A 24,373-nucleotide genomic window follows, 5' to 3' on the forward strand; every position below is an offset into this window, starting at 1 on the left:
GTTTCAGTTCTATCCAAAGATGCTCAATACGATTTACTGCAGGTCAGGGCTCATAGAAGACTACTTCAGAATAGTCCAATATTTTTCTCTTAGCCAATCTTGGGTGTTTTTAGCTGTGTGTTTTGGGTCATTATCCTGTTGCAAGACCCACGACTTGTGATTGAGACCAAGCTTTCTGACTCTGGTCAGCACATTTTTCTCTAGAATCCCTTGATAGTCTTGAGATTTCTTTATACCCTACACAGATTCTAAATATCCTGTGCCAGATGCAGCAAAGCAGCCCAAGAATATAACAGAGCCTCCTCCATGTTTCACAGTAGGGACAGTGTTCTTTTCTTGGTATGCTTAATTTTTCCATCTGTGAATATAGAACTGATGTGCCTTGCCAAAAAGTTCCATTTTTATCTCATCTGTCCATTGGACATCCTCCCAGAAGCTTTCTGGCTTGCTAACGTGTATTTTGGCAAATTTCAGCCTGGCTTTTTTATGATTTTTTTTCAACAACGGTGTCCTCCTTGGTCGTCTCTCTTGAAGTCCACTTTGGCTCATACAACAACGGATGGTGCAATCTGACACTGATATTCCTTGAGCTTGAAGTTCAGCTTTAATCTGTGTAGTTTTTCTAGGCTCTTTTGTTACCATTCGTATAATTTGTCTCTTTGATTTGTCATCAATTTTCCTCCTGCGGCCACGTCCAGGGAGGCTGGCTACAGTCCCATGGAGCTTAAAGTTCTGAATAATATGTGCAACTGTAGTCACAGGAACATCAAGTTGCTATGAGATGGTCTTAAAACTTTTACCTTTAACATGTTTGTCTATAATTTTCTTTTTAATCTCCTGAGACAACTCTTTCCTTCGCTTTCTCTGGTCCATGTTGAGTGTGATACACACCATGTCACAAAACAGCACAGTAAGCATCTGTAGCCCTCTATACAGGCCCACTCACTGATTCCCAGAATGTAGACACTTGTAATGCTAATTAGTAGACACACCTTGATTTAACATGTCCCTTTTGTCACATTATTTTCAGGGGTACCATCATTTCTGTACAGGCCTATTTTATGAGTTTTATTTTTTTTAAAATTCTGTGGAAGCATGGTTGAAAAGTAAAGTCTGACTTTCATTTGTTAATTTTCATAGATTTTTATTTTATTATTACTTTTGTTAGATTCAAGTTAGTTATGTCACCATTGTTGGTTTTTCTGTCATTAAAAGAGGGGTACCAACAATTTTGACCACATGTGTAATTCCGATATTCTGTCAATCTTGCCTAAACAATGGCATTGCTAGAAATCACAGGTAAAAGACAAATGCAGCAATGTAAATAGTTAATAAGTTTTGAAGTATTCTTATTCTAGAAAAGAAGGCAAACGTCAGCTTGAACTGTCAGAAACAGACTCCATAAGGTTATTATGAGGGAATGAAGTCCACAAGTGGATGTTTTGTTTTCAGCCCAACATCACGCAGGCTGGTTAGCATTTGCAGAGAACACCAAGATTGGTAGATTCGACATTTGCTCCCTGTGCTCTTCATGGATGAGAGCAGGATCACACTGAGCACATGTGACAGATAAAACAGAGTCTGGAGATGCTGCGGAGATACGTTCTGCTGCCTGAAACATTCTCCAGCATGACGGGTTTGGCAGTGGGTCAATAATGATGTGGGGAGGCATTTCTTTGGAGGGCCGCACAGCCCTCCATGTGCTAACCAGAGGTACTGTGACTGCCATTAGGTACTGGGATGAGATCCTCCAATCCATTGTGAGACCAAATACAGGTGCTGTGCGCCCTGGGTTCCTTCTGATGCATGAAAATTCTAGGCCTCATGTAGCTTAAGTGTGTCAGCAGTTCCTGCATGATGAAGGCATTTAATGCTATGGAGTGGCCTGCCTGTTCCACAGACCTGAATCCAATTGAGCACATTTGGGACATTATGTCTTGTTCCATGCACCAATGCCTTATTGCACCACAGGCTGTTCAGGAGTTGACTGATGCTTTAATCCACGTCTGGGAGGAGATCCCTCAGGGTAACATCTGCCGCCTCATCAGAAGCATGCCCAGGCATTATAGGGAGGTCATACAAGCACATGGAGGCAACACACTCTACTGAGCATCATTTCCTTGTCTTGAGGCATTTCCACTGAAGTTGGATCAGCCCATAATTTGATTTTCCACTTTCAGTATCAGTCCAAAACCAGACCTCCATGGGATATTAAATATGATTTACATTGATCATTTCATGTTGTATTGTTCTCAATTCACTCCACTATGTAATAAATAAAGATTTGCAACTGGAATATGCCTTTCAGTGATATCTGTGGTATTTCAGTGTTCCCTTTATTTTTTTAAGCAGTTGTGTGTGTGTGTGTATATATATATATATACTGTATATATATATATGTATATACATATATATACCGTACATATATATATATATACTGTGTGTATATATATATATATATATATATATACACTCACTGGCCACTTTATTAGGTACACCTGTCCAACTGTGTGTTAAGACTTAATTTCTAATCAGCCAATCACATGGCGGCAACTCAGTGCATTTAGGCATGTAGACATGGTCAAGACAATCTCCTGCAGTTCAAACCGAGCATCAGTATGGGGAAGAAAGGTGATTTGAGTGCCTTTGAACGTGGCATGATTGTTGGTGCCAGAAGGGCTGGTCTGAGTATTTCAGAAACTGCTGATCTACTGGGATTTTCACGCACAACCATCTCTAGGGTTTACAGAGAATGGTCCGAAAAAGAAAAAAAATCCAGTGAGCGGCAGTTCTGTGGCCGGAAATGCCATGTTGATGCCAGAGGTCAGAGGAGAATGGGCAGACTGGTTCGAGCTGATAGAAAGGCAACAGTGACTCAAATTGCCACCCGTTACAACCAAGGTAGGCAGAAGAGCATCTCTGAACGCACAGTGCGTCGAACTTTGAGGCAGATGGGCTACAGCAGCAGAAGACCACACTGGGTACCACTCCTCTCAGCTAAGAACAGGAAACTGAGGCTACAATTTGCACAAGATCATCGAAATTGGACAGTAGAAGATTGGAAAAACGTTGCCTGGTCTGATGAGTCTCGATTTCTGCTGCGACATTCGGATGGTAGGGTCAGAATTTGGCGTAAACAACATGAAAGCATGGATCCATCCTGCCTTGTATCAACGGTTCAGGCTGGTGGTGGTGGTGTCATGGTGTGGGGAATTTTTTCTGGGCACTCTTTGGGCCCCTTGGTACCAATTGAGCATCGTTGCAACGCCACAGCCTACCTGAGTATTGTTGCTGACCATGTCCATCCCTTTATGACCACAATGTACCCAACATCTGATGGCTACTTTCAGCAGGATAATGCGCCATGTCATAAAGCTCGAATCATCTCAGATTGGTTTCTTGAACATGACAATGAGTTTACTGTACTCAAATGGCCTCCTCAGTCACCAGATCTCAATCCAATAGAGCATCTTTGGGATGTGGTGGAACGGGAGATTCGCATCAGGGATGTGCAGCCGACAAATCTGCGCCAACTGTGTGATGCCATCATGTCAATATGGTCCAAAATCTCTGAGGAATGCTTCCAGCACCTTGTTGAATCTCTGCCACGAAGAATTGAGGCAGTTCTGAAGGCAAAAGGGGGTCCAACCCGTTACTAGCATGGTGTACCTAATAAAGTGGCCAGTGAATGTATATATATACAACGGTTCAAAAGTTTTTGGTCACCCAGACAATTTTTGTTTTCCATGAAAACGCATACTTTTATTAATCAAATGAGTTGCCAAATGAATTTAAAATCTAGTCCAGACATTGACAAGGTTTGAAAAAATTATTTTTATTTGAAATAAAAATTTTCTCCTTCAAACTTTGCTTTCGTCAAAGAATGCTCCCTTTGCAGCAATTACAGCATTACAGTCCTTTGGCATTCTAGCAGTTAATTTGCTGAGGTAATCTGGAGAAATTTCACCCCATGCTTCCAGAAACCTCTCCCACAAGTTGCTTTGGCTTGATGGGCACTTTTTGCGTACCATGCGGTCAAGCTGCTCCCTCAGCAGCTCAATGGGGTTGAGATCTGCTGACTACACTGGCCACTCTGTTACCGATAGAATGCCTGCTTCTTGCCTAAATAGTTCTTGCATAATTTGGAGATGTGCTTTGGGTCATTGTCCTGTTATAGGATGAAATTGGCTCCAATTAATAGCTGTTCACAGGGTATGGCATGGTGTTGCAAAATGGAGTGATAGCCTTCCTTATTCAAAATCCCTTTTATCTTGTACAAATCTCCCACTTTACCAGCACCAAAGCAACCCCAGACCATCACATTACCTCCACCATGCTTGACAGATGGAGTCAGGCACTCTTCCAGCATCTTTTCAGTTCTTATGCGTCTCACAAATGTTCTTCTGTGTGATCCAAACACCTCAAACTTGGATTCGTCTGTCCATAACACTTTTTTCCAATCTTCCGCTCTCCAATGTCTGTGTTCTTATGCCCATATTAATCTTCTCCTTTTATTAGCCAGTCTCAAATATGGCTTTTTCTTTGCCACTCTGCCCTGAAGGCAAGCATCGCCTCTTCACTGTAGACATTGAAACTGGCGTTTTGTGTGTACTATTTAATGAAGCTGCCAGTTGAGGACCTGTAAGGTGTTGATTTCTCAAACTGCAGACTCTAATGTACTTGTTGCTCAGTGTTGCAGCGGGGCCTCCCACTTCTCTTTCTACTCTGGTTAGAGCCTGTTTGTGCTCTCCTCTGAAGAGAGTAGTACACACCATTGTAGGAAATCTTCAGTTTCTTTGCAATTTCTCGCATGGAATAGCCTTCATTTCTAAGAACAAGAATAGACTGTAGAGTTTCACATGAAAGTTCTTTTTTTCTGGCCATTTTGAGTTTAATGGAACCAACAAACGTATTGCTCCAGATTCTCGACTAGCTCAAAGGAAGGTAAGGTTTATAGCTTCTCTCATTAGCCAAACTATTTTCAGCTGTGCTAACATACTTCCACAAGGGTTTTCAAGGGTATTCTAACCATCTATTAGCCTTCTTACACAGTTATCAAACACAAAGTACCATAAGAACACTGGAGTGATGATTGCTAGAAATTGTCCTCTATACACTTATGAAGATATTGCATTACAAACCAGACGTTTGCAGCTAGAATAGTCATTTACCACATTAACAATGTAAAGAGTGTATTACTGGATCATTTAATGTTAACTTCATTGGAAGAAACTGTGCTTTTCTTTCAAAAATAAGGACATTTCTAAGTGACCCTAAACTTTTGAACGGTAGTGTATAAATTTATTTATTTAGTTTTCATTATTATTTTTTTATTATTATTTCAAATTAGTGCAAATAAAAAATATTCAAGTCACTTATTTAGTAACAATGAAATATGTTAAATAGCAAATTATAACAAAAAAAGAACAGACTCTGCAAGTGGTTATAATATATATTTATTATATCATTAGTAAATATTATATACAAAGTATTTAAATAAATAGCTAAATTTCTTTTCGGCCCTGGGCAGTGCGATAAAAAATGTTTTATTCACATGACTATGGAATGTTCAACTTAAACAAAAGGATGCTTTTATGAGAAAACAGTAACTCAGATCATCATGGTATAGACGTCCGATTTAAAGGCACATTCTTGGCAAATCAGAGTTCTGTTTTAGTAGGTCAGATCTACAATGGAAAGTATAAAAATATACAGTTATATGCAAACTTTGTATACAGAAATATACTGATAATTAAGTTATTTATTACATATACTTAACACTTATTTTTTAATTTTTGAATTTATAAGTTTTCAGAAATGGACTACAGTACAAAATAAAAGAAATAGAAGAAATCTGCTTACACTGTCGCTATCCTTCTTTTCTAGAATAAGAATACTTCAAAACTTATTAACTATTTATATTGCTGCATTTGTCTTTTACCTGCGATTTCTTGCAATGCCATCGTTTAGGCAAGGTTGACAGAATATCGGAATTACACATGTGGTTAAAATTGTTGGTACCCCTCTTTTAATGACAGAAAAACCCACAATGGTGACAGAAATAACTTGAATCTGACAAAAGTAATAATAAATCAAAAATCTATGAAAATGAACAAATGAAAGTCAGACATTGCTTTTCAACCATGCTTCCACAGAATATAAAAAAAAATAAAAAGGAAAAACACTGTATGCACTACATCAAGAAGGTGCACAAGTAGGGCCCTACACCATACATAGATAATAAAGAAGAACTTAGCACTCAACTTCTAGAATATTTTTAGTGGATTTCAATGACCAGCGGTTGATACCGCGTTGCTGATAGCTGCACTCCGGCACCCCACCCAGGTATAAATATTATACAGGCTCCATGCCCAGCGCCAGGTGCATGACCATTCTCATTTAAAGTGACTAAGGTGTCACTTTAAATATCGCACTGAACGCGAACATCCACTAAACTGCAGTCTGTTATTGATGAAGGCTGGTGAGGCCGAAACACCTATAAATATTTTGGCTGCATTAAAAACCACTAAAAATATTCTAGAAGTTGAGTTCCAAGTTCTTCTTTATTATCTATAAAAAAATAAAACTCATGAAATAGGCCTGGACAGAAATAATGGTACCCCTGAAAATAATGTGACGAAAGGGACATGTTCAATCAAGGTGTGTCCACTAATTAGCATCACAGGTGTCTACAATCTTGGAATCAGTGAGTGGGCCTGTATAGAGGGCTACAGATACTCACTGTGCTGTTTGGTGACATGTGGTGTATCACACTTAACATTGACCAGAGGAAGCGAAGGAAAGAGCTGTCTCAGGACATTAGAAAGAAAATTATAGACAAACATGTTAAAGGTAAAAGTTATAAGACCAACTCAAAGCAGCTTGATGCTCCTGTGACTCTAGTTGTACATATTATTCAGAAATTTAAGCTCCGTGGGACTGTAGCCAACCTCCTGGACGTGGCCGCAGGAGAAAAATTGATGACAAATCAAAGAGATGGATAATATGAATGGTAACAAAAGAGCCCAGAAAAACTTCTAAACAGATTAAAAGTGAACTTCAAGCTAAAGGCACATCATTTTCAGATCGCATCATCTGTCATTGTATAAACCAAAGTGGACTTCATGGAAGACAACCAAGGAGGACACCATTGCCAAACTACACATTGACAAGCCAGAAATCTTCTGGGAGAATGTCCTATGGACAGATGAGATAAAAATGGAACTTTTTGCCAAGGCACATCAGCTCTATGTTCACATATGGAAAAATTAAGCATATCAAGAAAAGAACACTGTCCCTACTGTGAAACATGGAGGAGGCTCTGTTATATTCTGGGGCTGCTTTGCTGCATCTGGCACAGGGTATCTAGAATATGTGCAGGGCACAATGAAATCTCAAGACTATCAAGGGATTCTTGAGAGAAATGTGCTGACCAGTGTCAGAAAGCTTGGTTTAAATCGCAGGTCATAGGTCTTGCAACAGGATAATGACCCAAAACACACAGCTAAAACACCCAAGACTGGCTAAGAAGAAAACATTGGACTATTCTGAAGTGGCCTTCTATGAGCCCTGATCTAAATCCTATTGAGCATCTTTGGAATGAGCTGAAACATGCTGTCTGGAAAACGCAACCTTCAAACCTGATACAACTGGAGCAGCTTATTCTTGAGGAGTGGGCCAAAATACCTTTTGAGAGGTGCAGAAGTGTCATTAACAGTTACAGGAATTGTTTGATTGCAGTGATTGCCTCAAAATGTTGTGCAACAAAATAGTAAGTTAAGGGTACCATCATTTCTGTCCAGGCCTATTTCATGAGTTTTATTATTTAAAAAATTCTGTTGGAGCATGGTTGAAAAGCAATGACTGACTTTCATTTGTTCATTTTCATAGATTTTTTATTTATTATTACTTTTGTCAGATTCAAGTTATTTCTGTCACTACTGTGGGGTTTTCTGTCATTAAAAGAGGGGTACCAACAATTTTGACCATATGTGTATCATGTTTTCAAAGTTATTTCTCTACATATTCTTATGAATAGGATTAGTCCAGAAATCATGGGCTATTAGTCTACCATGCCCTCTGAGGTGTGACTGGAGTCTTCTACCTGAAATCTAAATCCCTCTGACATTGAAAAAACCCAGCTATTTCAGGCTCAACTCAGCCACATGCCAGAAGCTTGGAATCACACAGTGCATGCCCCGGAATTTTGTGTGATGTGCACTTCTATATCCTGCAGATGCTCATGAACACCAGGATTTTGTGCAAGTGCAGGGTAACTGCAATTTTCTGGCATGTAGGCATAGGTCCACTGCACATGCGGATGTCGCTCTGTTCATGAGCATTAATGGGATTTATAAATCAGTTAGGCAAGTGCTAGGGCAGATTAAAAACCTCGGTCAGTGAGCATGCTATCGAGAGATTGGGAAGTAGCATATGTGTTTTGAATTAGTCCTATGCACAAGAACATTCAGAGAAAGAACAGCTAAAAGACAAATGTAGCAACGCAATTAGTTAATAGGTATCGATACTGCTGCCAGATTTCCATTTAGATCTTGATTGCGTTATTATGTTACAAATCAGTGCAAAATTTGAAATAGTGAAATTACAGGTAAATTGCAAGCCAAACTAATTGCCTAAAAATATTGTTGTATGGTTTCCATCAGTGATGTACTAATTTACTGAATGACAATCCTCACATAGTAGTTATGTAGCTATGCATCTGCTACGCACCTGCTTTGATAAACTTTTCAAAAAGTCAAGAACACCTAATATTTTTCATACACAAGTTCGAAAACCATATTAAATCATAAAGATGGTAAGTGAATTATGTCTAAAGCCAAAAATATTGATGAATAAGGAAATGACTGTGAACTCCAAAATTATAATAATCTATACAAGCACCAAAAATCTCACAGGACACAGCCACTTTTCTTCATTGTCGTCTTCTAAAACTGGTCACGTACACTGGATGGCTGTTGGACGAATGATGTTTCAGCCAATCATTCAGCCAACAGCCATCTTAGCTGACTATCCCATACTCAGGAGCTCTCGTTCAGACAGGAACTTATGTGTTCTCTATGAGAAAGCCATCAACTAACACGAACAGAAGGGTTTTTTTAAGGGGGACACAACACTTCAATTTTTTGAGTCAAAGCCAGAGTGGATTCAACAGGAAGAAATATAATTCCCTTATCCATGTTTCCCCTTCCTACTGTTGGGTGCCATTTTGAAAAAAAACTTAATTCAGTCTATTTTAATTTTACATCATGTAGTAGTACAAACAAAAGAAAAGAATATAGATTTACTTACAAAATTAACATTTTAGGGTTGTGAGCATAACGGACTCTTGGCCAACCGTGTTAGCAGCCTTGCACATCTTTTAAAATCTGAACGAAGATAAAACATAAACAGACTTAAGAAAGAGACTTTTGAAATCATATTAAGTGTAGATAAATCAAATTCTCTTTTCACATATCACAACCTTCTTTTCATGCATCAAGCTCCTTAGAATAGCTGCCAATGCCAGGGGAAAGCTGTCTAAATAAATTAGGCGATACATGAATGAGAGTACACTGACATTAACAGACGGCCGACAGACCTGTTGGGCCAAGAGCCAAACTGGACACAGTCGTAGGCTCAAGTTAAGTAAGGTTTGTCCCAATGATGTGACTAACCCCTATGAAACCAGCAGACACCAAAAAAGACATGTCCTGCTAAAGTAAAGCAAGCAAGTGCATCAACTAAACATTCTCCTTTCATCATCTGATAGCCATGCAGTATGATAATGAAGCTTTTTCTGTGCTTCTTATTGCTTAAAGGGAATATACCATCACAAAATTATCAATTGTTTTAATCAGCCTTTTGTGTTAAACATATCTTTGAAAATATTTTGACAATTTTTTTCATATCACAATCTATATAAAAAAATAAAAGTCTTGTTATTTTCATCCTATCCTTTATAAAAAAAAAAAGACTGTTCAAAAGTCTCATTATCATTACGGGCTGGATTGTTATTACAGGTAACACAAAACAACTAATAACACAGGATCCACAATTCAGAATATATGATGTCACAGTTCCCTCTAATTTTCCTCCCTTCATAATTATTTTTGTACATGCTCATTTGATGATCCATTTACATGTGAATTTCCTATACAACACAAAGTACAAGCCTAGAACAACTGTGTAAAAATTGCAAAGCTATCTTTTTCAATACAGATTGTGATATGAAAAGTAAAAAAATACTAAAATTTAAAAAAAATACATTTAGTATTATACATTATACATTTAGTATAATTTTATACAGTACGTTCATTTTGATAATACATTCCATGCAAGAGTTCAGAACCAAGTAGAAATGAATGCTGAATGATGGCACCGCTGTGATCAGAGACAAGTACAGTTCTGCTCAAAAGTTTACATAACCTGACAGAGTTTTTGCTTTCTTGGCCATTTTTTTCAGAGAATATGAATGATAACACCAAAACTTTTTCTTCACTCATGGTTAGTGGTTGGGTGAAGCTATTTATTGTCAAACTACTGTGTTTTCTCTTCTTAAATCATAATGACAACCCAAAACATCCAAATGACCCTGATCAAAAGTTCACATACCCTATTTCTGTGTATTACCCCCTCTAACATCAATAACAACTTGAAGTTTTTTGTGGTAGTTGTGGATGAGGTTCTTTTTCTTAGATGGTAAAGCTGCCTGCTCTTCTTGGCAAAAAGCCTCCTGCTCCTGTAAATTCCTGGGCTGTCTAGCATGAGCTGCGCAGTTGAGATCTCCCCCCGAGAGGCTCAATGATATTGAGTTCAGGAGGCGGAGATGGCCACTCCAGAACCTTCACCTAGTTCTGCTGTAGCCAATAACAGGTCAACTTGGCCTTGTGTTTTGGATTGTTTTCATGTATCCTTTAATAAGATGTGTAGTAGAGGGGTTACAAGGACACTAAACTTCAGGAAGGCAAATTTCCAACGGATGAGAGATGATCTTGGTGCAATTAACTGGGACGATATCCTGAGACATAAAAATACACAAAGAAAATGGGAGACATTTATTAGCATCCTGAATAGGACCTGTGCACAATATATACCGTATGGGAATAAACATGCGAGAAATAGGAGGAAACCACTATGGCTAAATAGAGCTGTAAGGGGCGCAATAAGAGATAAAAATAAAGCATTTAGAGAATTAAAGCAAGTAGGTAGTGATGAGGCATTAAATAAATACAGAAGATTAAATAAATTCTGTAAAAAGCAAATCAAGACAGCAAAGATTGAGACAGAGAGACTCATTGCCAGAGAAAGTAAAAATAATCCCAAAATATTCTTTAACTACATAAATAGTAAGAAGCTAAAAAATGATAGTGTTGGTCCCCTTAAAAATAGTCTGGGTGAAATGGTGGATGAGGATGAGGAAAAAGCCAATATGCTAAATAACTTTTTTTCAACAGTATTTACACAAGAAAATCCCATGACGGATAACATGATCAGGGATAAAAATTCTCCATTAAATGTCACCTGCTTAACCCAGCAGGAAGTACGGCGGCGTCTACAAATCACTAAAATTGACAAATCCCCGGGCCCGGATGGGATACACCCCCGAGTACTGCAGGAATTAAGCACAGTCATAGATAGACCACTATTTTTAATCTTTAAAGATTCCATAATAACAGGGTCTGTACCACAGGACTGGCGTATAGCAAATGTGGTGCCAATATTCAAAAAGGGGACAAAAACTGAACTTGGAAATTATAGGCCAGTAAGTTTAACCTCAACTGTGGGTAAAATACTGGAGGGTTTTCTAAGAGATACTATACTGGAGTATCTGGAGGAGAATAACCTTATGACCCAATATCAACATGGGTTTACAAGAGACCGTTCCTGTCAGACTAATCTGATAAGCTTTTATGAAGAGGTAAGTTCCGGACTGGACCAAGGGAATGCAGTGGACGTGGTGTACATGGACTTTTCAAAAGCTTTTGATAAGGTGCCACACAAAAGGTTGATACATAAAATGAGAACAATGGGGATAGGGGAAAATATGTGTAGGTGGGTTAAGAGCTGGCTCAGGGATAGGAAACAAAGGGTGGTTATTAATGGAGCACACTCGGACTGGGTCACGGTTAGCAGTGGGGTACCACAGGGGTCAGTTTTGGGCCCGCTTCTTTTTAACATATTTATTAATGACCTTGTAGGGGGCATAGAGAGTAGAATTTCAATATTTGCAGATGACACTAAACTCTGCAGGGTAATTAATACAGAGGAGGACAATTTTATATTACAGGAGGATTTATGTAAACTAGAAGCTTGGGCTGATAAATGGCAAATGAGCTTTAATGGGGATAAATGTAAGGTCATGCACTTGGGTAGAACGAACAAGTTGTATAATTATGTGCTTAATTGTAAAACACTGGGCAAAATAGTCACTGAAAAAGACCTGGGTGTATGGGTGGACGACAAACTCACATTTAGTGGCCAGAGTCAAGCAGCTGCTGCAAAGGCAAATAAAATAATGGGATGCATTAAAAGAGGCATAGATGCTCAGGAGGAGAACATAATTTTACCTCTATATAAGTCACTAGTGCGACCACACTTAGAATACTGTGTACAGTTCTGGTCTCCGGTGTATAAGAAAGACATAGCTGAACTGGAGCGGGTGCAGAGAAGAGCGACCAAGGTTATTAGGGAACTAGGGGGTCTGCAATACCAAGACAGGTTATTACACTTGGGGTTATTTAGTTTGGAGAATCGAAGGCTTAGGGGTGATCTTATTACAATGTATAAATATATGTGGGGACAATACAAAGACCTTTCTAATGATCTTTTTACTCTTAGACCTGTGACGGGGACAAGGGGGCATCCTCTACGTCTGGAGGAAAGAAGGTTTAAGCATACTCACAGACGCAGATTCTTTACTGTAAGAGCAGTGAGACTATGGAACTCTCTGCCATATGATGTTGTAATGAGTGATTCCCTCCTAAAATTTAAGAAGGGACTGGATGCCTTTCTTGAAAAGTATAATATTACAGGGTATATACAATAGTCTCCTTAATATTGCGTTGATCCAGGGAGCTAGTCTGATTGCCGTATGTGGAGTCGGGAAGGAATTTTTTTCCCCAATGTGAAGCTTACTGTTGCCACATGGGGTTTTTTTGCCTTCCTCTGGATCAACATGTTAGGGCAAGTTAGGATAGGATATGGGTTGAACTAGATGGACTTAAAGTCTCCCTTCAACCTTAATAACTATGTTACTATGTTACTATGTTACTATGATGGAACATCCAAGTACGTCCCATGCGCAGCTTCCAGGCAGATGAATGCAAATTTGCTTCCAGTATTTGCTAATTATGCACTGCATTCATCTTTCCTTCAACTATGACCAAGTTTCCTGTGCTTTTGTAGCTCACACATTCCCAAAACATCAGCAATCCACCACCATGTTTTACAGTAGGAATGGTGTTCCTTTCATCATAGGCCTTGTTGACCTCTCTCCAAATGTAACATTTATGGTTGTGGCCAAAAAGTTCAATTTTGGTCTAATCACTCCAAATTACCTTGTTCCAGAAGTTTTGAGGCTTGTCTCTGTGCCTTTTTGCATATTGTAGGCGAGATACTTTGTGGCATTTGCGCAGTAATGGCTTCTTCTGGTGACTTGACCATGCAGCCCATTTTTCTTCAAGTGCTTTCCTATTGTGCATCTTGAAACAGCCACACCGTTAGTTTTCAGAGAGTCCAGTATTTCAGCTGATGTTATTTGTGGGTTTTTCTTTGCATTCAGAGCAATTTTCCTGGCACTTGTGGACGAAATATTTGTTGGTCTACCTGACCGTGGTTTGTTTTTACAGAGCCTCTGATTTTCCATTTGTTAATCGCATTTTGAACTCTGCTGACTGGCATTATTAATTACTTGGATATCTTTTTGTATCCCTTTTCTGTTTAATACAGTTCAGCTACCTTTTCCCATCAGGTGAGGATGTTACCTTTAATAGCAATTCAAACTCATTTGTGTCAACTTCTGTGCCAAAATCACCAGGGTATGTAAACTTTTGATCAGGGTCATTTGGATGTTTTTGGTTGTCATTATGATTTAAAAAGAGAAAACACAGTAGTTTGACAATAAATGCTTTCACCCAACCACTAACCATGAGTGAAGAAAAAGTTTTGGTGTTATCAGTCATATTCTCTGAGAAAAGGCCAAGAAAGCAAAAATTCTGCTGGGGTATGTAAACTTTTGAGCGCAACTGTATATCTGCATTGTCTAAAGCAGTTTGCACTAGTCTGAAATTCACTAGTAAAAAAAAAAAGATTGCCGGTAACTGCCACACATTTACTGAGCAAAAAGAGTATTGCAAATACGGAAACTGTAGTATGTATTGTAGTGATTAGCAGCTATCCAAAGTAGTGTGTATTAATCTATACATTTTTATGTCAGCCTACTTACGAGTTGGTGTTGAACAGTCTTTTGTGTGGTGGTAAAGTCGATAGAATTGCTTGCTGCATTCTGCTGAGAATACTACTGGACCTTCTGGAGATAACACATTAAAATCATTATTAGCCACAAGTTTTGCTGGATTGCTACTATGACATAGCTATTGTAATGTTCAAGCTCAAAAATTGTAGAGTAAATTGTAGGGAAACCCACTGCCCACAAAATATACTGCAAGTAACTGTCAGCAAAGGAATCTGCCTTGTTATTCTTTTTTTAATCACCATTTGAAGTTTTCTACTAATCAGATTTTGGTGCACAGGGGCCGGACTGTGCACTGGGGCTTCTCCTTCCTGTCTGTGATTCCCCAGCCCCTCCAACAGACTCCGGTCTGGGAATCATCTGCCTCCTGTGTTTAAAATTTCAGCAATGACCTATCATTCACAGACATGAGGTAGGTGGAAAGGGCCGTGGAATCAAAGACAGAGAGGAGAAGACCCAGTGCACACTCTGGCCCCTGTGCACCAGAATCTAAATAGCAGAAAATGCCAAATGGTGATTACAGAAGAACAACAAAGCAGATTTCTTCACCAAAGGTATCAATGTAATCAGTATTACAGCTCGATTACAGCTATATATTTACTTTATATTACAAAATTGTGACGACAGGTTCTTTAATTACATTTTCTGTTCACTTATTTACATTTTCCATCCACTCATTAATGGTGTATGGGATTTATCTAAGGGATACATTTTCCCATCCACTATTCTGTTTTTAATTCCATTATAATTTTCAGAATGACTTAGTTAGTCCCATAACAAATAATAATAATAATCTTTATTTTTATATAGCGCTAACATATTCCGCAGCGCTTTACAGTTTGCACACATCACCATCACTGTCCCCGATGGGGCTCACAATCTAAGTTCCCTATTAGTATGTCTTTAGAATGTGGGAGGAAACCGAAGTGCCCGGAGGAAACCCACGCAAACACGGGGAGAACATACAAACTCCTTGCAGATGTTGTCCTTGGTGGGATTTGAACCACTGAGCCACCGTGCCGCCCATAACAAAGTAAGTAAGATATGACATTGCAGAGCAGAACTGCCTGTTGTGTTCATAAAATGCTGGAATCATGAAACCATGCGAAAGTATAAACCTTCATTTTACTTTCCGTAAATCCTGATAAATACCTTTCAGGAAAAGGAATAATAAAAAATAAATCTTGCAATTCGAAATATGACAACATACTTCGATGTCATCCTTGCATAACAATTTGGAAGTGTTGAAAGAGCGAAAAAATGCCGTTCACGCGGCTCCATGTGCACACAGTCATATCTGATGGGACCTTCATATGTACCTCCCACTGCTATTTTCTCACTATAGATCACACACAAATTAGATAAAGGGACAAATGTGCATGATACATACAGTTGTGGCCAAAAGTATTGACACCCCTGCAATTTTGTCAGGTAATACTCAGTTTCTTCCTGAAAATTATTGCAAACATAAATTCTTTGTTATTATTATCTTCATTTAATTTGTCTTAAATGAAAAAACACAAAAAGAATTGTCCTAAAGCCAAATTGGATATAATTCCACACCAAACATAAAAAAGAGGGTGGACAAAAGTATTGGCACTGTTCGAAAAATCATGTGATGCTTCTCTAATTTGTGTAATTAACAGCACCTGTAACTTACCTGTGGCACCTAACAGGTGTTGGCAATAACTAAATCACACTTGCAGCCAGTTGACAAGGATTAAAGTTGACTCAACCTCTGCCCTGTGTCCTTGTGTGTACCACATTGAGCATGGAGAAAAGAAAGAAGACCAAAGAACTGTCTGAGGACTTGAGAAACCAAATTGTGAGAATGCAATGAGCAATCTCAAGGCTACAAGTCCATCTCCAAAGACCTGAATGTTCCTGTGTCTACCGTGCGAAGTGTTATCAAGAAGTTTAAAGCCCATGGCACTGTGGCTAACCTCCCTAGATGTGGATGGAAAAGAAAAATTGACAAGAGATTTCAACACAAGATTGTGCGGATGTTGGATAGAGAACCTCGACTAACATCCAAACAAGTTCAAGCTGCCCTGCAGTCTGAGGGTACAACAGTGTCAACCCGTACTATCCGTCGGCATCTGAATGAAAAGGGACTGTATGGTAGGAGACCAAGGAAGACCCCACTTCTTACCCCGAGACATAAAAAATCCAGGCTGGAGTTTGCCAAAACTTGCCTAAAACGTTTTGGAAGAATGTTCTCTGGTCAGATGAGACAAAAGTAGAGCTTTTTGGGCAAAGACATCAACATAGAGTTTACAGGGGAAAAAAAGAGGCATTCAAAGAAAAAAGCATGGTCCCTACAGTCAAACATGGCGGAGGTTCCCTGATGTTTTGGGGTTGCTTTGCTGCCTCTGGCACTGGACTGCTTGACCGTGTGCATGGCATTATGAAGTCTGAAGACTATCAACAAATTTTGCAGCATAATGTAGGGCCCAGTGTGAGAAAGCTGGGTCTCCCTCAGAGGTCATGGGTCTTCCAGCAGGACAATGACCCAAAACACACTTCAAAAAGCACTAGAAAATGGTTTGAGAGAAAGCACTGGAGACTTCTAAAGGTGGCCAGCAATGAGTCCAGACCTGAATCCCATAGAACACCTGTGGAGAGATCTAAAAATGGCAGTTTGGAGAAGGCACCCTTCTAATATCAGGGACCTGGAGCAGTTTGCCAAAGAAGAATGGTCTAAAATTCCAGCAGAGCATTGTAAGAAACTCATTGATGGTTACCGGAAGCGGTTGGTCGCAGTTATTTTGGCTAAAGGTTGTGCAACCAAATATTAGGCTGAGGGTGCCAATACTTTTGTCTGGCCCATTTTTGGAGTTTTGTGTGAAATGATCAATGTTTTGCTTTTTGCTTCATTCTCTTTTGTGTTTTTCCATTTAAGATAAATTAAATGAAGATAATAATACCATAGAATTTGTGAATACAATCATTTTCAGGAAGAAACTGAGTATTATCTGACAAATTTGCAGGGGTTTCAATACTTTTGGCCACAACTGTATAGACCTTTCTATGTAAATGTTTCGTGTAAAAGCTTATCTAGCCCTAATTGCTGTTTCCAACCTGGTAACATTTGAATTCAGAGGGAACAACATTTTATAATAATGAATAGGATCAGATCCCCTTTGGGATACTGAAGCTGCATATAAAATGTGCATGCCAAAGTAGTTAAAGAACAAATGCATATGTAATACTTTATATAAATCTTATAGCTCATGCTTTTCCTAAATAGATAAAGAGTTATTATAAAAAGAGCAACTTATCACCTATTCGCAATAATGAGGGTAACTTTCTGATCACTGAGTTTCTCACCCCTGAGACCATGCTTGGCTAGTCACATAGACAATGAATAGAGCAGAGACTGCCCATGCTCATCTCGGCTACATTCAAGATGTGCTTGGGATTCTAAAGACTTGATATCTGGATCACTAATGATCCCAGCAGTCAGACCACCATCGATCAACAAGATATTCTCTATCCAATTGATAGGGGATAACTTGTGTTTTGTGTAATAACTAGAGTTGAGCGATACCGTCCGATACTTCAAAGTATCGGATCGGAATGGATCGGCCGATCTTAAAAAAAAGTATCGGTATCGCCGATTCCGATACCGGAAGTCCCATTCAAGTCTATGGGACTTCCGGTATCGGAATAAGAAAAATCCTGTTTTTCCCTTGTACAGCCTCTCTGGGGTCTGTACGGGCCTTTCGGGGGGCTGTGCCGGCCTGCCAGGGGGTCTGTGCAGGTTCCGGTGGTCTGTGCCGGCCTGCCGGGGGGCGGTGCAGGCTCCGGTGGGCTGTGCCGGCCTGCCGGGGGGCTGTGCCGGCCTGCCGGGGGCTGTGCCGGCCTGCCGGGGGGCTGTGCAGGCTCCGGGGGGCTGTGCCGGCATGCCGGGGGGCTGTGCCGGCCTGCCGGTAGTCTGTGCAGGCTCCGGTGGGCTGTGCCGGCCTGCCGGGGGGCTGTGCCGGCCTGCCGGTGGTCTGTGCAGGCTTCGGGGGTCTGTGCAGGCATCGTCCGATGGGACTACAAGTCCCATCGGGCGATGCCTGCTACCATGACAGTGATTGACACATTAGCCAATGATGGGACAGTAGTAGTCCCATCATCCGGCTAATGTGTTGAATGTAAAAAAAAAAAAAAAATTACATGCTACATACATGCTACATACATACAACATGCATACTACATACATGCTACATTCATACTACATACTACATACATGCTACATTCATACTACATATATACTACATGCAACATACATACTACATATATACTACATGCATGCAACATGCATACTACATATATACTACATGCAACATACATACTACATATATACTACATGCAACATACATACTACATATATACTACATGCATGCAACATGCATACTACATATATACTACATGCTACATACATACTACATATATACTACATACATACTGCATGCTACATACATACTACATGCTACATACATACCACATACATACTACATACATACTACATGCTACATATATACTACATATATACTACATGCTACATACATACTACATATATGCTACATACATACTACATACATACTACATGCTACATACATACTACATATATACTACATACATACTACATGCATGCTACATACATACTACATGCTACATACATACCACATACATACTACATACATACTACATGCTACATATATACTACATATATACTACATGCATGCTACATACATACTGCATGCTACATGCATGCTACATACATACTACATACATACTACATGCTACATACATACCACATATATACTACATACATACTACATACAATACATTCATACAATACATACATAGACATACAGTACATATAACATAGAGTAACATACTTACCAATACTTGTCACATTGTTCCCCGAAGCCATTGTCTTTTACGGAATAAATATTAACATAACAAACCACAAAAATACTCACCCACGATCCGAAGCAGTCCACGAGTGTGTCCCACGACGATCTTGGGTAGAGAACTGCAGCATCAGCTGTTGCTGCCGTTCTCTACGGGCTGCAGGAATCCAATGACGGAAGGTAGGTATCCTTCCGCACTGTATTCCTCCGCCACTTAAAAAAAAAAAGTCCCTAGTCTCACTTTATGCCATTGCTGTGTGGGAATTTCCCACACAGCAATGGCATAAAGTGAGACTAGGGACTTTTTTTTTTTTAAGTGGCGGAGGAATACAGTGCGGAAGGATACCTACCTTCCGTCATTGGATTCCTGCAGCCCGTAGAGAACGGCAGCAACAGCTGATGCTGCAGTTCTCTACCCAAGATCGTCGTGGGACACACTCGTGGACTGCTTCGGATCGTGGGTGAGTATTTTTGTGGTTTGTTATGTTAATATTTATTCCGTAAAAGACAATGGCTTCGGGGAACAATGTGACAAGTATTGGTAAGTATGTTACTCTATGTTATATGTACTGTATGTCTATGTATGTATTGTATGAATGTATTGTATGTAGTATGTATGTAGTATATATGTGGTATGTATGTAGCATGTAGTATGTATGTAGTATGTATGTAGCATGCATGTAGCATGCAGTATGTATGTAGCATGCATGTAGTATATATGTAGTATGTATGTAGCATGTAGTATGTATGTAGTATGTATGTGGTATGTACAGTGCCTACAAGTAGTATTCAACCCCCTGCAGATTTAGCAGGTTTGATAAGATGCAAATAAGTTAGAGCCTTCAAACTTCACACAAGAGCAGGATTTATTAACAGATGCATAAATCTTACAAACCAAAAAGTTATGTTGCTCAGTTAAATTTTAATAAATTTTAAACATAAAAGTGTGGGTCAATTATTATTCAACCCCTAGGTTTAATATTTTGTGGAATAACCCTTGTTTGCAATTACAGCTAATAATCGTCTTTTATAAGACCTGATCAGGCCGGCACAGGTCTCTGGAGTTATCTTGGCCCACTCCTCCATGCAGATCTTCTCCAAGTTATCTAGGTTCTTTGGGTGTCTCATGTGGACTTTAATCTTGAGCTCCTTCCACAAGTTTTCAATTGGGTTAAGGTCAGGAGACTGACTAGGCCACTCCAACACCTTGATTTTTTGCCTCTTGAACCAGGCCTTGGTTTTGTTGGCTGTGTGCTTTGGGTCGTTGTCTTGTTGGAAGATGAAATGAAGACCCATCTTAAGATCCTTGATGGAGGAGCGGAGGTTCTTGGCCAAAATCTCCAGGTAGGCCGTGCTATCCATCTTCCCATGGATGCGGACCAGATGGTCAGGCCCCTTGGCTGAGAAACAGCCCCACAGCATGATGCTGGCACCACCATGCTTGACTGTAGGGATGGTATTCTTGGGGTCGTATGCAGTGCCATCCAGTCTCCAAACGTCACGTGTGTGGTTGGCACCAAAGATCTCGATCTTGGTCTCATCAGACCACAGAACCTTGAACCAGTCTGTCTCAGAGTCCTCCAAGTGATCATGAGCAAACTGTAGACGAGCCTTGACATGACGCTTTGAAAGTAAAGGTACCTTACGGGCTCGTCTGGAACGGAAACCATTGCGGTGGAGTACGTTACTTATGGTATTGACTGAAACCAATGTCCCCACTGCCATGAGATCTTCCCGGAGCTCCTTCCTTGTTGTCCTTGGGTTAGCCTTGACTCTTCGGACAAGCCTGGCCTCGGCACGGGAGGAAACTTTCAAAGGCTGTCCAGGCCGTGGAAGGCTAACAGTAGTTCCATAAGCCTTCCACTTCCGGATGATGCACCCAACAGTGGAGACAGGTAGGCCCAACTCCTTGGAAAGGGTTTTGCACCCCTTGCCAGCCTTGTGACCCTCCACGATCTTGTCTCTGATGGCCTTGGAATGCTCCTTTGTCTTTCCAATGTTGACCATGTATGAGTGCTGTTCACAAGTTTGGGGAGGGTCTTAAATAGTCAGAAAAGGCTGGAAAAAGAGATAATTAATCCAAACATGTGAAGCTCATTGTTCTTTGTGCCTGAAATACTTCTTAATACTTTAGGGGAACCAAACAGAATTCTGGTGGTTTGAGGGGTTGAATAATAAATGACCCTCTGAATAAACTTTTCACAATTTAAAAAAAATTTAAACAAAGAAATAACATTCTTTTTTGCTGCAGTGCATTTCACACTTCCAGGCTGATCTACAGTCCAAATGTCACAATGCCAAGTTAATTCCGAATGTGTAAACCTGCTAAATCTGCAGGGGGTTGAATACTACTTGTAGGCACTGTATGTAGCATGTAGTATGTATGTAGCATGCATGTAGTATATATGTAGTATGTATGTATGTAGTATGTATGTAGTATATATGTAGCATGTAGTATGTATGTAGCATGCATGTAGTATATATGTAGTATGTATGTAGCATGTAGTATGTATGTAGCATGCATGTAGTATATATGTAGTTTGTATGTAGCATGTAGTATGTATGTAGCATGCATGTAGCATGCAGTATGTATGTAGCATGCATGTAGTATATATGTAGTATATATGTAGCATGTAGTATGTATGTAGCATGTAGTATGTATGTAGCATGCATGTAGTATGTATGTAGTATGTATGTAGTATGTATGTGGTATGTATGTAGCATGTAGTATGTATGTAGCATGCATGTAGTATATATGTAGTATGTATGTAGCATGTAGTATGTATGTAGTATGTATGTGGTATATATGTAGTATGTATGTATGTAGTATGTATGTAGTATATATGTAGCATGTAGTATGTATGTAGCATGCATGTAGTATATATGTAGTATGTATGTAGCATGTAGTATGTATGTAGCATGCATGTAGTATATATGTAGTATGTATGTAGCATGTAGTATGTATGTAGCATGCATGTAGTATGTATGTAGTATGTATGTAGTATGTATGTAGTATGTATGTATGTAGCATGCATGTAGTATGTATGTAGTATATATGTAGTATGTATGTAGCATGTAGTATGTATGTAGCATGCATGTAGTATATATGTAGTATGTATGTAGTATATATGTAGCATGTAGTATGTATGTAGCATGCATGTAGTATATATGTGTTATGTATGTAGTATGTATGTAGTATGTATGTAGTATGTATGTGGTATGTATGTGGTATATATGTGGTATATATGTGGTATGTATGTGGTATGTATGTAGTATGTATGTGGTATGTATGTAGTATGTATGTAGCATGTAGTATATATGTGTTATGTATGTAGTATGTATGTAGTATGTATGTAGTATGTATGTGGTATATATGTGGTATATATGTGGTATGTATGTGGTATGTATGTAGTATGCATGTAGTATGTATGTAGTATGTATTTAGTATGTATGTAGTATTTTTTTTTTTTTAACATTCAACACATTAGCTGGATGATGGGACTACTACTGTCCCATCATTGGCTAATGTGTCAATCACTGTCATGGTAGCAGGCATCGCCAGATGGGACTTGTAGTCCCATCGGACGATTCTTGCACAGACCCCCGGACATCAGCACAGCCCCCTGGCAGGCCGGCACAGCCCCCCGGCAGGCCGGTACAGACCCCCACAGGGTGCACAGACCACCGGCAGGCCGGCACAGCCCCCCGGCAGGCCGGTACAGACCCCCACAGGGTGCACAGACCACCGGCAGGCCGGCACAGCCCCCCGGCAGGCCGGTACAGACCCCGGGCAGTCCACACAGCCCCCCGGCAGGCCGGCAGAGACCCCCGGAAGGCCCGAAATGACGGCGCATCATGATGCGCACACACCGCGCATCATGATGACGTCAGGCTGTCAATCAACTTTGAACTTCCGATTCCGATGCCGACTTCCGATATTGAAAAAATATCGGAAGTCGGTATCGGAATTCCGATACAGCAAGTATCGGCCGATACCCGATACTTGCGGTATCGGAATGCTCAACACTAGTAATAACCCTTTAATACTTGTGGATAAACTCCTTAAAAGGGATTATCCCACCTCTAAATGAAGTCACACTGGTGATCCGTTAATCGCTAGTCTGTTAGCTCGAATTCCAACTGACAGTTAGGGTGTGTGCACATGCTGCAGATTCTGCTGTGGTTCCGCAGCTGATTTGGCCGCTGCGGGTCCGCAGCAGTTTTTGCTGCGGTGTACAGTACCATTATTCTCTATGGGAATAAAAAACCACAGTGCAGACGGTGCGGATTTTTGAAACCGCAGAAAGAATTGACATGTCAATCCTTTCTGCGGATTCCGCTGCGGTTTGCCATCTCCTCCATTGTGGAGATGAAAAACCGCAGGGCAGAACCGCAGGCCAATCCGTAGGTAAAACCGCAGGTCTTTTCACCTGCAGATTTACATGCAGATTTTACAAAATCCGCGCGGCCAAATCCGCACCCCAATCCGCAGCGTGTGCACGTACCCTTATTGCAACGGGAAAGCAATTGTCACCTAAACTACACTGCAGGAAAATGTAGTATTACAAGGTGACTCTTCAAATCAATGATCTCTTTAAATAATCCTTACCTGTAAAATGATTTATGAACTTTTCTTTAAGAGTGGAATCTCTGGAAAATATTTCTGAAAAAAAAAAAAAAATGTACTTAAGTACAGATTTTTCTTTCTATAATCATAAAGTTACTATTTGTTTATTTTACCTTATTTTGTGACAAATGTGTTTTATTAATATTTAGCATCCCTTACATAGTACCATCATATTCCGTAGCACTTTACATATATTATAATCGCTCTCCCTATTGGAGCTCACAATCTAATTTCCCTATCTTTGGAGTGTGGTAGGAAACCAGAGAACCTGGAGGAAACGCATTCAAACACAGGGAGAACATACAAAATCTTTGCACATGTTGTTCTTGTGTTGATGTGAAGTCAGGACCCCAGCGCTGCAAAGCAGTA

The 24,373-nt window shown here is 39.9% G+C and overlaps 1 protein-coding gene across 2 annotated transcripts in view; it reads right to left on the reverse strand.

Moving 5' to 3' along the window:
• Window positions 1-5,439: 5,439 nt before the first annotated feature.
• The window catches only part of ALKAL1 (ALK and LTK ligand 1), a 194,431-nt gene continuing 175,497 nt past the window's right edge, over window positions 5,440-24,373 (reverse strand). For both annotated transcript variants that reach the window (XM_073583800.1, XM_073583799.1), the window contains 4 exons: window positions 23,987-24,040; window positions 14,444-14,527; window positions 9,310-9,386; window positions 5,440-5,687 (listed from right to left, as the gene is read on the reverse strand). In XM_073583800.1, coding sequence (XP_073439901.1) covers window positions 9,322-9,386; window positions 14,444-14,527; window positions 23,987-24,040 — 203 coding nt within the window. In that variant the 3' untranslated portion in view covers window positions 5,440-5,687; window positions 9,310-9,321. The remainder of the gene's footprint in view (window positions 5,688-9,309; window positions 9,387-14,443; window positions 14,528-23,986; window positions 24,041-24,373) is intronic.

Source organism: Dendrobates tinctorius, unplaced genomic scaffold (assembly GCF_039654945.1).
Source record: "Dendrobates tinctorius isolate UK_male_01 unplaced genomic scaffold, ASM3965494v1 ptg000081l, whole genome shotgun sequence".
NCBI classification, from domain to species: domain Eukaryota; kingdom Metazoa; phylum Chordata; class Amphibia; order Anura; family Dendrobatidae; genus Dendrobates; species Dendrobates tinctorius.